At 53.3% G+C, this 13,412-nt stretch overlaps 3 protein-coding genes across 3 annotated transcripts; 2 read left to right on the top strand and 1 right to left on the bottom strand.

The window, feature by feature from the left end:
* The first annotated feature begins 1,889 nt into the window (after positions 1-1,889).
* Positions 1,890-3,937, top strand: ACET3X_002213 (uncharacterized protein). Its single transcript, XM_069449894.1, has 2 exons — positions 1,890-2,100; positions 2,153-3,937. Exons 1-2 carry the CDS (start codon positions 1,941-1,943, stop codon positions 3,832-3,834), a joined length of 1,842 nt encoding a protein of 613 aa, XP_069308760.1. The 5' UTR covers positions 1,890-1,940; the 3' UTR covers positions 3,835-3,937.
* Positions 3,938-4,226: 289 nt separating this feature from the next.
* On the top strand, positions 4,227-5,543 carry ACET3X_002212 (uncharacterized protein; the record flags this gene model as incomplete). The annotated part of the gene is made up of 1 exon (XM_069449883.1): positions 4,227-5,543. Exon 1 carries the CDS (start codon positions 4,314-4,316, stop codon positions 5,541-5,543), a length of 1,230 nt encoding a protein of 409 aa, XP_069308759.1. The 5' UTR covers positions 4,227-4,313.
* Positions 5,544-7,994: 2,451 nt separating this feature from the next.
* ACET3X_002211 (uncharacterized protein) lies at positions 7,995-13,409 on the bottom strand (the record flags this gene model as incomplete). The annotated part of the gene is made up of 4 exons (XM_069449872.1): positions 7,995-8,983; positions 9,030-10,451; positions 10,502-11,302; positions 11,642-13,409. 4 exons carry the CDS (start codon positions 13,407-13,409, stop codon positions 7,995-7,997), a joined length of 4,980 nt encoding a protein of 1,659 aa, XP_069308758.1.
* Between the last annotated feature and the right edge of the window lie 3 nt (positions 13,410-13,412).

The raw sequence follows: 13,412 nt of genomic DNA, 5'->3' as shown, positions 1-13,412 counted from the left end.
AGCGAGCGGGACTCCATGAATCGAGTGCAGACTACACAAACGGACAGGTCACACCATGTACAGACGGTGGCGTGGCTATGTACGAGCAGGACAACGATGGCATACGGCGACGCATGTTGTAGATCTTGTAGCAGATCCAAGGTCCGCAAACCTCGGTCGCAACGCTGGTGGGACACTCGGTGCGCGCATTTACCCGGTCGATGGGCCTCAGGGCGAACGAGCGATCTTGCATCGTCGCGGTGTGTCGCGGCGTGGGCACGTTGCGCAATCTTTCGTCTATCTCACCAAAGGGTGGGCATGGTGGAAGAGGTGGTAGCGAATGTCAGGTCAGACAAAGCTAGTGGGGCTAGTGCCTCTAGCGTGCTAGCTAGAACAATGCCGCGTGTTCACGGTATCAAGAGCCGAAGCCACCCTTTGCGCCACCATCCCCGCCAAATCCTCATTCCTTTCCAGCCTTCTGGAGGCGGAAGGATTGCTGTCAACGACGACGTAGTGTTGCATCACCATCGCGCACGCAGTGCTACATGAAGACATGGGCTTGCGATCGAGTCTGAAACGATTGTATCTCTCGGTACCCAGACATTTCGTCGGGCCCTCGTCACGGGCAGAATGTGGTCCGACCCTTGTCGCGACCCGACCGAGTCTAAAACTCAAACTACAGGGAAGAACGCGGAACTGCGAGGTCAAGGGGCCGGGTCTCCTCTGCTCCACTGAACGCCGTTACCACGAGAAGCCTCTGAATCAGCACCCTGAAGTTACATCAAACGTGGAGAATGACGCTCTGACGCGCCCAAGCAAATTCGCTTCCAGCCCACTCATCTGGCACTGAATATCAACGATCAGGACTTGTGCACTGTTGCCACTCGCAGTGTGCCTCACTGAGCAGACCGTTACGAAGCCTAAATGCCGGAAAAATGGAAGGGAAACGATATGCTGATCAAAAGCTTAGCGGAATATTCTATCCAAGCGAGCAGGACATTGACCCCAAAAAGGCGCCCATTCTCCGAAATCGCGGTACCCGGTCTCCCGAGATAGGTCACAATAGCGAATCAGAGGACTGGGTCCCCTGGTGCCCTTTTACGCTACATCGAGCGCAAAACCGTACCTGCCGAGTCTCAAGGCAGGCCGCATCCCTCCTGCAGTCCTTTATGAAATCTCCAAAGTCATAATGCGTTCCATGGGACCCTAAACGTACCCCAGATTCGTATTATATTGTTTACGCCGCTGCCGTTGCTACACCTGTAGCCCAAACTCAATCACATGCTAGTTTACCGCCGAGTACATCTGTCCGTGGTTTGTGTCTTGCCTCCCGTCTAAAAGCGGGGCTCGAGACACCCATTTTGAAAAGACCATGAATCGTCCATCCGGTCCGTCTCTATACTCTACATACGAGCCGCAGAGATTTGCATCGGCCCACCACAACATCAGCCCACCGAACGTAGCTTGCTCCAATCTTGACTGCCGCGAGCTTATCTCTTCTAGTGGAAGAACGTTGAACCCCGGCCCCGGACCGTGACGGAGCCCACAAGGCCCTGATGTTCACCAGGAGTCAGGGAGGAGCAAGCGCACGATCTCTATGCGCCCTGTTTTTAGGCGCAGACTGCCGAACCCCTACCAGAAGGATGACAGGTTCGCATTCTAGAACGGATGTGTACCTGGCAGCCGCAAGCACCGCGCCACATTGCATACAAACAATTTACCAGACTATTGTTTGCCTGGAGGTATTTGTGGGCCGACTACTTCTTGGATGGAATCGGTAAGATAACACCGCAACATCGGCTTTCCCACGTGGCGAACAGGTTCTCGACCAATGTGAGGAGCGAGTAAGTGTTTTGTTCGGTCCGTATAAAGCATCTAGTGGGTGCACCCCTTCGGAATTCCATTGCAGCGCGCATCCAAAGTCACCCTCGTTTAACCTTGTTTTCTTTTGGATTCTCAAGATGCCTGTATTCTCTCGCTTGGCCGTTGCTGTTCAGCTTCTGGCTGTAATTGTGGCACCCGTTCTTGGTGCTGCCGCCAAGCCCCAGTATGACTACGTTATTGTAGGAGGTGGTGTTACTGGTTTGATTGTCGCCAACCGTATTACCGAGGACAAGAGCAGTACGTATGACGGCACTCTATTCATCCACGATTTACTAACACAGCTGGACAGAGACCGTACTTGTTGTCGAAGCTGGTGACAATGTCGACAACGACAACACCAAGATTCCTTACAAGGCCAACGACTTGACCTCGGCTGCTGGTTTGATCTGGGAGAACATCAACTCGCTCCCAGAGCCAGGTCTCGGCAACAGTTCCTACGCGGTCATCGTTGCTAAGGTCCTCGGTGGTGGATCAGTCATCAACGGCATGGTCTACGACCGTGGCTCTGCTGCCGACTACGATGCCTGGGAGGCTCTTGGCAACAAGGGATGGGGATGGAAGGGAATGGAGGAGGCCTTTATCAAGGGTACCACTTTCCAGCCTCCTACTCCCGATGTTGTCAAGGACTTCAACATCACCTGGGACGAGTCGACCTACGGCAACGGTCCGTTGACTGTCTCCATCACTTCCAACCAGTATGAGGATATTAAGGACTACTGGGCGGCATGGAAGGCGACCGGTATCTACGTCCCACAGGATGGAAATGCTGGTGAGGCCTACGGTCCTTCGTGGTACGCCAACACCATGGATGCTACTACTGGACGTCGTGCGCACGCCCGTTACGCGTACTACGACCCCATCCAGACCCGTACCAACCTCCACATCCTCACTGGTACCACTGCCGACAAGATCATCTTTGATAGCAAGAAGAAGGCCATGGCCACTGGTATCGAGGTGACGGACAAGACCGGCCAGAAGGCTACCTTCTACGCCAAGAAGGAAGTCGTCCTGGCTGCCGGTGCTATCCAGACGCCCAAGCTGCTCCAGCTCAGCGGTGTTGGCCCCAAGTCCGTCCTGAAGGCTGCAGGCATCCCGGTCAGGGTTGAGCTCGACGCTGTCGGCTCCAACTTCCAGGACCACCCCTACGCCACCGTCGTTTTCAACACGACTTCCAACTACTTCCCCAACCAGAACTCGCTCATGACCAACGCCACCTTCAACGCCTCGGCGTGGGAGCAATACGTTGAGCACAAGACCGGTCCTTACACATATGCCCGCGGCAACGCTCTGGCCTTCATCTCCCTGCCCGACATGACCAACGACACGGACAGCCTCATCAGCCGCCTCGGCAGCCAAAAAGCCACCGACTTCCTCCCCAGCATCTACAAGTCGAACAAGAAGCTCGCGAGCGGCTTCGCCAAGCAGCGCGCCGTCATCGCCGACCTGTTCTCGCGCAAGGACGCTGCCGTCGCAGAGTTCCCGGTCCCTGCCGATGGCAGCTACGGCCTTGTTGGCGTCGAGAAGCCGCTGTCGCGCGGTACTGTGTACATTGACGCCAAGAACCCTACTGGTCCTCCTAACGTCATCTACAACGCTTTCGTCAACCCTATTGACCGTATGATTATGGCGGTTGGTCTGCGCTTCTTCCGCACCGTGTGGGCCCGTCCTGAGCTCGCTAGCAAGCAGATTTCGGAGATGGTGCCGGGTGCTCAGTACACGTCGGATGAGGAGATTTACAGCTCTCTGCTTGCGCAGTCCATGTTGAGTCCTACGCTTGCTCACCCGTCTGGCTCTTGCCCGATGATGCCTGAGAGGGATGGTGGCTGTGTTAGCGACAAGCTGTTGGTGTATGGTACCCAGCATCTTTCTGTTGTGGATGCGTCCATCATTCCGATTATCCCGTCTTGCCATCTCCAGGCTACCATGTACGGTATTGGTGAGAAGGCTGCGGAGATTATCAAGGCCAGGTAGAGCGGGTTGTCTTGGTTTACGTAATATTCTTGTATATATCTATCTTATAATCTGTAAAGCGGCTACATCAGCTACGAGCGAATGTCAAGTTGCTTTGTTCAATGTCCGTGTTTCTCAGTCTTTTTGCAAAATGATACCTGCTGCTTGTTAAGCCTGGCTGCGCAGAAGCCTTGTGAATCCATCCAGCCAAGCGAAGAGACATTCTCTTCAGAGTCGCGCATTGGTCCGAAAAGGAGCCTGGGAGGATATACAACAATTTATGTTGATATCACACACTGTGGGAGTCAGTGAACACCTTTGGAGTGACATGTGGGTAGGGTGGACCCTTGCCGGTACTTGGTGCCCCTCCATCGGCCCACGGTTGCGTCACCATCTTCCAAAAGTTCACGCTGCGCGGCGAACCTGACGCGCCTGGTTATTCTCCCCCCATCACCGCCACCGCCGACCCTATATGCAAACATACGCACGACCGCACCATCATGAAGTTGCTCAAAAGCCAGATCGAACAAAAAACAGGCGCCGGGTTTGTCACCCTGCTGCCAGAGGAGCCAGAGGATATGTGGCACGCCTACAACCTCATCCAAGAACACGACCAAATACGCGCCAAGGCAGTACGGCGAGTCTCGAAGACATCTGATGCCGGGTCCACGTCGTCGCAAAGAATCGCAATGGATCTCACCATCACCGTGACATCGACCGATTTCGACGTCGGTTCAGAACAACTCCACGTTTCCGGTCGCGTAGCTAAAGAAAACGAGCACGTCAAACTAGGACAGCATCACACACTCGATCTGGAGCTGAACCGCAAATTCACCATTGAGAAAGCAGACGGCTGGGACAGTGTCGCGTTAGAACAGCTAAAAGAGGCCTGCGACGCGTCGAACCGCGCCGAGCTATGGGCCGTCGTAATGGGAGAAGGCATCGCACACATCTGCATCATCACCGAGCACCAAACCATACTGCGCCAAAAAGTCGAGGTCCCCGTGCCCCGAAAACGCAGAGGCGGCGTCGACGGACATAGCAAAGGCATGGACCGCTTCTTCGCCACGACGCTGTCCACGCTCCTCCGCCAAATCGACCTACCAAACTCGTCAAGCACCGCACAGGGCGCAAAGACGCTGCCCCTGCTGCTCGCAAGTCCGGGCTTCGTAGCAACAGCGTTCCTGCAATACATCAAAGCGGAAGCGATACGGACAACAAATAAACCGCTCATGGCGCTTATACCCACCATCATCATCGCACACTCGTCGTCAGCGCACACGCACTCCCTCAACGAAGTCCTTTCCTCTCCCGCCATCACAAATAAACTCTCAGACACAAAGTTTGCCCGCGAAACCGCGCTCATGGATAAATTTAGCACGCTCATGCGCCTCGACGACGGACGCGCGTGGTACGGTCCTCGGGAAGTGGAACGCGCTGTTGCGAAAGGCGCAGTTGGACGCGGAGGCGGGGTGCTCCTTATTAACAATGCACTGTTCCGCGCGCAGAATGTTAAAGAGAGGCGGCGGTGGGTGAAGCTGGTGGATCAGGTGCGCGATGTGGAAGGTGGTGAGGTACGTGTTCTTAGTTCGTTGCACGAGTCTGGGAAGCGGCTGGAGGGGCTGGGTAATGTTGCGGCGATACTTACTTATCCGTTGGAGGACCTGGATGAGGATGATGGGGAGGAGGTTGGGGGTGCGGGGGGTGAGGAGGGGGAGATGATAATATAGGCTGATTATGCCCGGTAAAGGGGGGTGCGAAGGCCTACAGGTGGCTATATGAAGTTATGACGATAGCGATATATACCCCCATGAGCATGTTTGTGGAAACTGGTTTTCTGGCGAGCATCTTTTTTACTTGCAAATTTCTCCGTTTGAGAGAATACGTTTGCTTGGGTCGTTGAGGATGAAGGAAGTCGTCATCGGCTCAAGCTAATTTGTATTATCAAAGTATCATGGGAGAAAGTGGATAAATTGGACAGTGGCCATGGTTTAGTGTCACGAGCTGAAGAGGCAGAAAGGCCCTCGCGGTGCAGAGAAAGCCGGAAGTAAGATCTGTCACAACAAGGACTCTTTTGCTCATCACGTACTACAACGCAGCTAATAAATTCTTACAGATGAAAGAAATGTACTTCGTAGTACCGCGAGAGAACTATCTCTTCAAATAACTTGTTACAGGCCTTTTTCTAGGATGTTAATGGCTACAATCGACGACGGTATGGCGATGACCCATCACCGACCCATGGTCGACAAGCCACTCACAACTCCCGAATTCCATATACTTCATACGTAAGAGAGCCTCTCGGATTAGAAGTACCGCAGTTAGAAGAAGGGATGGCTACAAGAAATTGAGACTGGCATGATCTTTGCACCAACTGAAATTCAGTCCCGTTGACACAGTCCTCTATGACAGCACAAAACAGCAGCTTCCCTCTGTCGCTGACACGGTTGCTCAAACATCCTGGATTGCAGTGTACAATCATCCGAGACGAACTTGCCAGATTTCCATGGTACTGCAATGACACAGGAACCACAGGCCACGTACACTTTCCGCAATACGTAGTATACCCATAAGTAGCTTCTACTAACATCAATGGCCAAGAACGGTACGCTAGGTGCTTGCCCACAATCACTAGTCGGTTCTCAGGCTAGGCTAGTGGAAGGAAGGGTATAAGTACTTGATTCCTGCACGCCCAAACCATTTCACTTCCATCCTCATCTTCTCTACCACTTCATCGGTACTCATCTTCACAACACACCTCATGAGCATTCTCAAACTTCTCTCATGATGGCTTTGTCATTGTTACATCCCTTTCCTGGGCAGAGCCCACCTACGAGCCTGAACCCACAAGCCAGCATGAGACACCTTTAGAAGCGATACTCCAACTCCACCACACGATCTCCCTTCGGGCAAGACGGTATCTTCGACAGCTTCTCTTCTCCTTCCCTCCAAGGGTATCAACGAGCTCATATTCTCCTTCTCTCCTCTGGGTATCCGCCAGCTTCTCCTTTCCTTCGCCCCTACGGTATCTGGCAGCTCCTTTTCTCCTTCGCACCTCCAAATATCCGCTGGCGCATTCGCTCACAATCTGGCTGTACAAAGTCATAAGATCACCACGAACGAGTCCGAAGCCCAAACCATAGCGTCTGTATTACGGAACACACAATATGTATGTCGGCAACGATCCTTGGGAACTTGTTACGGAACACACAACATGTATTTCGGCAACCGTCCTTGGTCACCCATTATAGCGCTCGCAACCTTTATTTCGGCAACAGTCCTTAGAAACCTATCACGGTACTCATAACATGTACCTCAACAACAGTTCTTAGCAACATCTCACGACGCTAGTACTACATTTTCTTTTCTTCTTTCGATCCCTTGCTGCTACTGCAGCTATGATTATGTTCCCCGGTATCAACGTCACGATACCGCCAGAGAACCAAACGACCGATAGCCGAAGTGGTATTTTCTTGCAGGGAGAAGAGCAGTGGAATGTCGTGTTGGATTAGGCAGTCATTCACGACACTTGTTGTCGTGTGATTGGCCTTGGCAGGCTGATTCCCGCGGATGGGGTCTTTACTACACGATATCATGTACTCTAGCTTATAAATTTACTATATGCTTGGACCTGTGAGCGCATCATTACCGTGTGGATAAATGACTCTGATAATCTAAACTGTGACAGTGTCGAATATGTGGAGGATTTCTAGCTGGTTGATAACAGTGTCCTTGATATGGCTATACACTTGTATCACATCGGGATGCGCCTTGAAGAAGGACCCATGTTTCCCGATCTCATGTTGATCGGCGTTTCCATACCCAAGAGGAAAGAAGTGTTTAGTCTCTGTCGAACGGATCGAATGCACACATCCAGTTACAAATTATGTAAAATGTATTGATGCTAAGACAGGTATCCATGTATCATCTCCAAAAATAAAAAAAAATCTTGAGAAAGAAGAAGACAGAAGAAGGAAGTACAAGTCATCCAACGAACAAGAAGATACCATCATGGTCGTAACCAACAACACCTTTCCCGACCATGGAAATGCATCTCGAAAACACATACACACAAAGAAAAACAGAAACCAAGGTATAACAGTTCGCCCACCATCCCACACCACCATAAACACCCCCAATCCCATCCCATGCAAAGAGACAAACAAGGCCGTTATCTTCCCTCACCCATCCCTATAAAACTTCTTGAAAATCAAATGCAAAAACAAATTAACGTTGACCCTCGCCACGCCATCCACTCCACTCCCAATCATCTTACTACCACCAGCACCACCACCCGCCGCCCCCTCACCAAACAAATTCATAAACTGATGATTATCAAACTGCGCCTGCAGCAGCCCATCCAGTGGCACCTCCGCAAACGCACCGGGAATCATCATGGACCCCTGACTGCCCTGAATCTCAAAGATACCCGTCTGATTCGACGAAATGGTAATATCAAGACGATCCCACATGCGCTCATCGTATCCGGACCACGAGATCAAAATACCCTTCTCAGCCAGATTCCTTGCCGAGTATTTAAATGAGCCAAAGCGGTATTCTCGGCCCGAATTCTTCAATTCGCGCTGGTGATTGTACTGGCGGGTAAAAGGGAGTAGAAACTTCTTCTTGCCCTTCTTGGACTGCAATGTCACCATGGCTTGTTCAATGTAGTCGTTGTAGCTCTTCAACTGCGATTCCAGGAAATGCGCCTTCTCGTCCAAAGCCGCGAGCGTAGTTCTTACGCCTTCCAACTCTTTAGCGCGCTGGATGCGGCGGCGGTGCTTCGTCCGGATATCGACCGCGATAGCATTAAGAAGGTCCTGGTAGTTGTTCGTGTGCGAGATACGGCCTGCGCGCTGGAGTTGCACCATGTTCTCTAGGCAGTATTGCTTGAGAGTGGGGTAGTCGAGGTCGAGGACGGAGTGGGAGCCCATGTCCTGGGTGTAGGTCGATGCGGCGGACGAGCGGACGACGTTGGATTGTTTGCGCGAGCGGTCTCTTCGCTGGGCGATGATTTCTTCGTTGACGAGGGCTTCCCAGCGGGCTTCGTCGTCGGGCGTGATGGGCTTGGTCATGATTTCGGTAAGGTTGGCGCCGGTCTGGATGCGGATGATGTAGAGGACGTAGCGCTTGGTCTCCATGAAGAGGGATTTGATGGCGGAGTCGGGATCTGGAAATGTTAGTCGACGTAAGATGCGGGTAATGGTAAAACTCACCCTCTTGCTCGTGGTACTTGGGATTCAGCGTCAAGGTGATTTCGCTGGAGCTGACGTGCAGAAGCTCGTTCTCGTTGTTCTTCGCGCTACCGAGCTCACGGATAATCTCGCGGAGAGGATCGTCTTGCGAGGGACACAAACTTGGTAGGTCGTCGATGACGAGGTTGTGGATGGCGAATACATCTGCGAGCTTGATGTAGAGTGTCGGCTTGGTTCTTGCGAAAAGATCGTTGAATTCGTCAATCTCGAACTGAGCTTCGGCGGCGCGGACGTTGATCATATTCGACCAGATGTCTTGCAGGCGATCGATGGCCTCCGTGATGTAGCTGTTAAGAGGCTGTAGGTAGAGATCTTCACCACCAAACAGCTTACCGCAGGCGATTTGACTGAGAACCTTGGCAACAGCCCCGAGGTTTCTGTTCATGACTGGCGATAGACCGCGGTCGACGACACCCCAGTGCTGGGGCTGCAACAGCGCAGGTTGGATGTAAGCCTTCCAGACCCAGTGGCCGGTAATTTGCAGAAGCTGCTCTTGTGCTTCGTAGGGGAACTTTAAACGCAGCTCTTCGAACATCTGCTGTGCGATATAACGGACGCCGTAAGGCATACGGTGTAGCACCTCCTCGAACATGGTGAAGTATTGGTCTGCGACATCGCGGAGATCTTGTAGGTTGTGAATAAAGGTTCCACGCGTCTCAGGGTCCTTGAGCGCTACATCTCGCGAGACGTTCGGGTCACGGTGACTTCTTTGGCCAGTGCGGAGCTCTTCGTTGTTGATGGCAGAACGGTAGATCTGCATTGGATCGCTCTCCAGGTCTAGATGCTCATTCTCGATGATGTTTTCGCGAATGACCGGTCCGAGAACCTCCTTGAGGAACTTGCGGTCTCGTGGTGATCTGACGTAGTTGGCGAATAGTTTGCTCCAGAAGAAGTTACCACGGAGGTACTCGTGGAGGTTCGCGCACCCCTCAATCTCTTCCTTTAGCGATCGGGTGAGTAGCTTCAATAGCCAGTACTCTTCCCTGCGCTTCTGGGCCAGTCCAAACATACTCATAGTCAGCTGCTCGATGCGTTTGATGTCGCCCTCGGCCAGGCTCTGTTCACGTATGCGCCTGAACAGCCTTGCCATGTACTGTGGCTGGGTCTGCAGAACAAAGAAGAGCTCCTGGTACTGCTCCAGCTTCCGGCGCGAGTTCTTGTTGAGGGCCTTGAGATCGAAAGGGTCCTTGGAGGAAATGTCCTTGCTGCTGAGTAGGGTTCCGACGTTGCCTCCAAAGTGCTTCTGGTGCTTGACGACCTCGTCAAGAGTGATCTTGTTCTTTACGAGCAGAGCAATCTTGATGTCAAGCTGGTCGACGTATTGCTCTGCGAGCTCGTTCTGGCGTACGTGCTGGACTACGGTCTTGCGCAGACGTTCAAACTCTGATATACTGTCAGTACATTTCGGTCATGACAAGAAAACTGCAACTTACCGATTTCCTCGTCAAAATCAATGTCGTTGTCGTTGAGGAGATGCACAAAGTTCTTGACCGTTGACACTGGAGGGTTGGTTCCGCTAGTCAAGCTCTTGTAGGCCTCACCCTGTTGGCGACCCCGAATAAAGCTCTGCACCTTGATGACCTTTTCCATGTTCTCCTTGTAGAATTGCTGCTTCTCTGCAAACTTCTGACGAATTATCAAACCGCGCGCCAAGGTCTGCAATTCGACAATGGCCTCTTCGTGTTCCTCCACTTGACCGAGCTGCATGCCGATTCGCAACCTGGCCAGCATACCACGCGCAACAGCTTGAAGGTCGACTGTTTCGGGCTCCTGAGCGTTGATCTCACAGAGCGTCTCGTACGTTCGTTGACGCTGCATGAAGCCTCGGCAGGCTGATTGCAGATCCAAGATGGTCGGTTCTTGTGCCTTGAGTGCCTTGAGATCAGAAAAGTGCTTCTGCCGTGAAAGGAAACCGCGAATGTAGGACTGCAGTGACAGAACGACGGGTTCTTGCTCGTGCAGATGCGTGAGAATGTCAGTAACTTCTGCACGCATCTTCCCACCTCTAGCGACCGCCTGTAAATCGGTAACCTGAGGTTCTTCGGCGTAGAGGAACTGATGGATCTCTCTGACAGAATTTCTCAAGACATTGGCGCGAACTTGGGACTGAAGACGAGACCAATCAACGTTGGTGCTTACCAGCTTCTTTTGCTGCGCAGCTTCCTTGTTTCGTGCAAGGAGACCTCGTGCGGCGGACTGTAGTAGGGTAATCATAGACTCGTGTTGACGGAGACCTTCCTGGTCAGCACGCATGGATTGGCGGACAAGCATTGCTCTTGAGACGGCCTGGAGATCCGCAACTTGGGGTTCGCTTTCTCGTATCTCTGACCATTCGCGGTCGACTTGCGCGCGTACAAGGGCGCCGCGAATCATCGCCTGCACATGCATAACAGCTGGTTCGCTTTCCCGTATCTCTGACCATTCTCGATCGACTTGCGCGCGTACAAGGGCGCCGCGAATCATAGCCTGCACATGCATGACAGCTGGTTCGGTGTCGCGGGTTTGTTCGTATCGGTCTGACACGCGTAGTCGCTCGAGTGCTCCTCGGATCGCTGCTTGGAATTGCCGTATACCGTGTTCGTGTCGTTCGATTTTCGACTTTGTGTACTGGACTTCTGCCCTGGCTTTGCGTCCGCGGAACAGATTCTGTACCTTCAAGACCTGGGCCTCGTTGGCGTGCCAAAACTGCTCCTCGCCTTGTAGCCTCGACCGCACCAGGTAACCTCTTGCTGCACCTTGTAGAGTGACGGCGAAACGCTTCATGTCCAAGCGGTAAGTGGATATCTGTCGAGCCCAGTCGCCACGAATGCGTGCCTGCAGGTCTGCAATGAGGTATTCATGGTCCCAGAGCTCTTCCATGAGCATTCCAAGGCGTATCCTGACAAGAGCACCACGCATCTGTGCCTGCAGATCCAGTATGATTTCCTCATTCTCGCCCAGTTCCCGATCGATCCGGTCTTCTTCAGACTCGACTGGCTCTGGCTCTGGCTCTGGCTCCGGTTCTGGTTCAACTTGGAAGTTTGCTTGCATGCCAGAGAAGTTGGGCATACTAACACCAGACTTGTCCAGACCCTTTTGTGTAGCCTCGAGCTCGTGGTCCTCGAATTGGAGTTTGCCCACCAGGTTACCGATGCGGAAGTCGACGATGCCTTTCCGGAACAAGAGCCATGAGAGCGCATGGATACAGTAGATGACCTTGGGCACATTCTTCTTCTCGTAGAGATCGACAAGCTCGAAGCGGAACAGATCGGGCAGTTCGATTTCGGCGAGGAACTTGAAAAAGTGTGCGTAGTTGTTGGAGTGTCGGTATTGCAGCTTCGGATCACGGAATATACGCAGCGGCTGTCCCTTGATGGTCTGGACGATCTCCGCTAGGGTGACGCCGTTTCGCAGTGCCTCCTCCAGCTCAACGACAGGCGGAAGATCATTCTCGAGAATATCCTCCATCCACTCCTTGGCTTCTCCGATATGACACAGGTATTCGTACGCCTGCAAAAACTGCCGTTGTTGGTCCATCCAATTCCGACTTCCCCACGAGGACGCTGCTTTTTGCCGGTCTGGGTTCCGCTGCAGTCTCCTCCGTCCGTTGAGGCCCACGACCTGCTGTTCTGGAGACTTGATGGCGAAGTCATCGTCGCTTGCGCCTTCGGCAAATTTGGAGAGAGTGCGCAGGTGACCTGTAGAAGACTTCTGGAAGCTCTTAAGTTCCGGTCGTTCCAGGTGCACGGATAGCGGTCGGGAGGAGTGGTCGCGGGTGGGCGCGCGTACGGAATCATGTCGTGATACTGCTAGCGAGAGCGGGCGCGGCTTGGCTGTCGGCGACGAGGGTCCATCGAAGGCGGAGTAGGTGTTGTCGACGCTGTATGATCGCAGATGGCTATTGCTCCGGACCGGGCTAGTACTTGCTGGGCGTAGCAGCTTCTCTGGCGATGGCGGATTCGAAAATGTCGCGGGACGGAGTAGTTTTTCGGGCGAGGGCGGGTATACGGGCGTCGTCGGCCTCATCGACTTGTCGGGAGACGATGGCGCCTGTTTCTCAGGCGATGCCGGCCGTAGCGATCTGCGCATGCTCGAATACATGTCTGATGGGTCAGTCTCGGCGGATCCGAAGTAGTCTTCTGTGCGCGGGCGCGAGAGAGCCGTGGCTTCGCTCAGCCCGCGACGGTGCGACAGGGAGCCGAAGCCGCTCGATGCATGGCTCGACTGCGTGCTGGAGCGGCTCGGGGGGTATTGCGAGTGGTTGGAGGAGCCATTGGAGGCTGTCGATGTCTGGCGGAGCGGGGAGGGCGAGGTGGCCGAGTGCCCAGGTCTCGACCGTGGGGCAGTCAGGTAGGAACTCATGGC

The sequence above is a fragment of the Alternaria dauci genome, chromosome 2, assembly GCF_042100115.1.
Source record: "Alternaria dauci strain A2016 chromosome 2, whole genome shotgun sequence".
Lineage (NCBI taxonomy): Eukaryota > Fungi > Ascomycota > Dothideomycetes > Pleosporales > Pleosporaceae > Alternaria > Alternaria dauci.
Note: the sequence above shows the minus strand (reverse complement) of the source record. Positions and strands in the feature narration are given on the sequence as shown.

Bases quoted from the DNA above. Each gene is read 5' to 3' on its own strand.
- ACET3X_002213 (XM_069449894.1), top strand. From the start codon at position 1,941: ATGCCTGTATTCTCTCGCTTGGCCGTTGCTGTTCAGCTTCTGGCTGTA. The intron at 2,101-2,152 runs GTACGTATGACG...ACAGCTGGACAG, and splicing joins TATTACCGAGGACAAGAGCA to AGACCGTACTTGTTGTCGAA.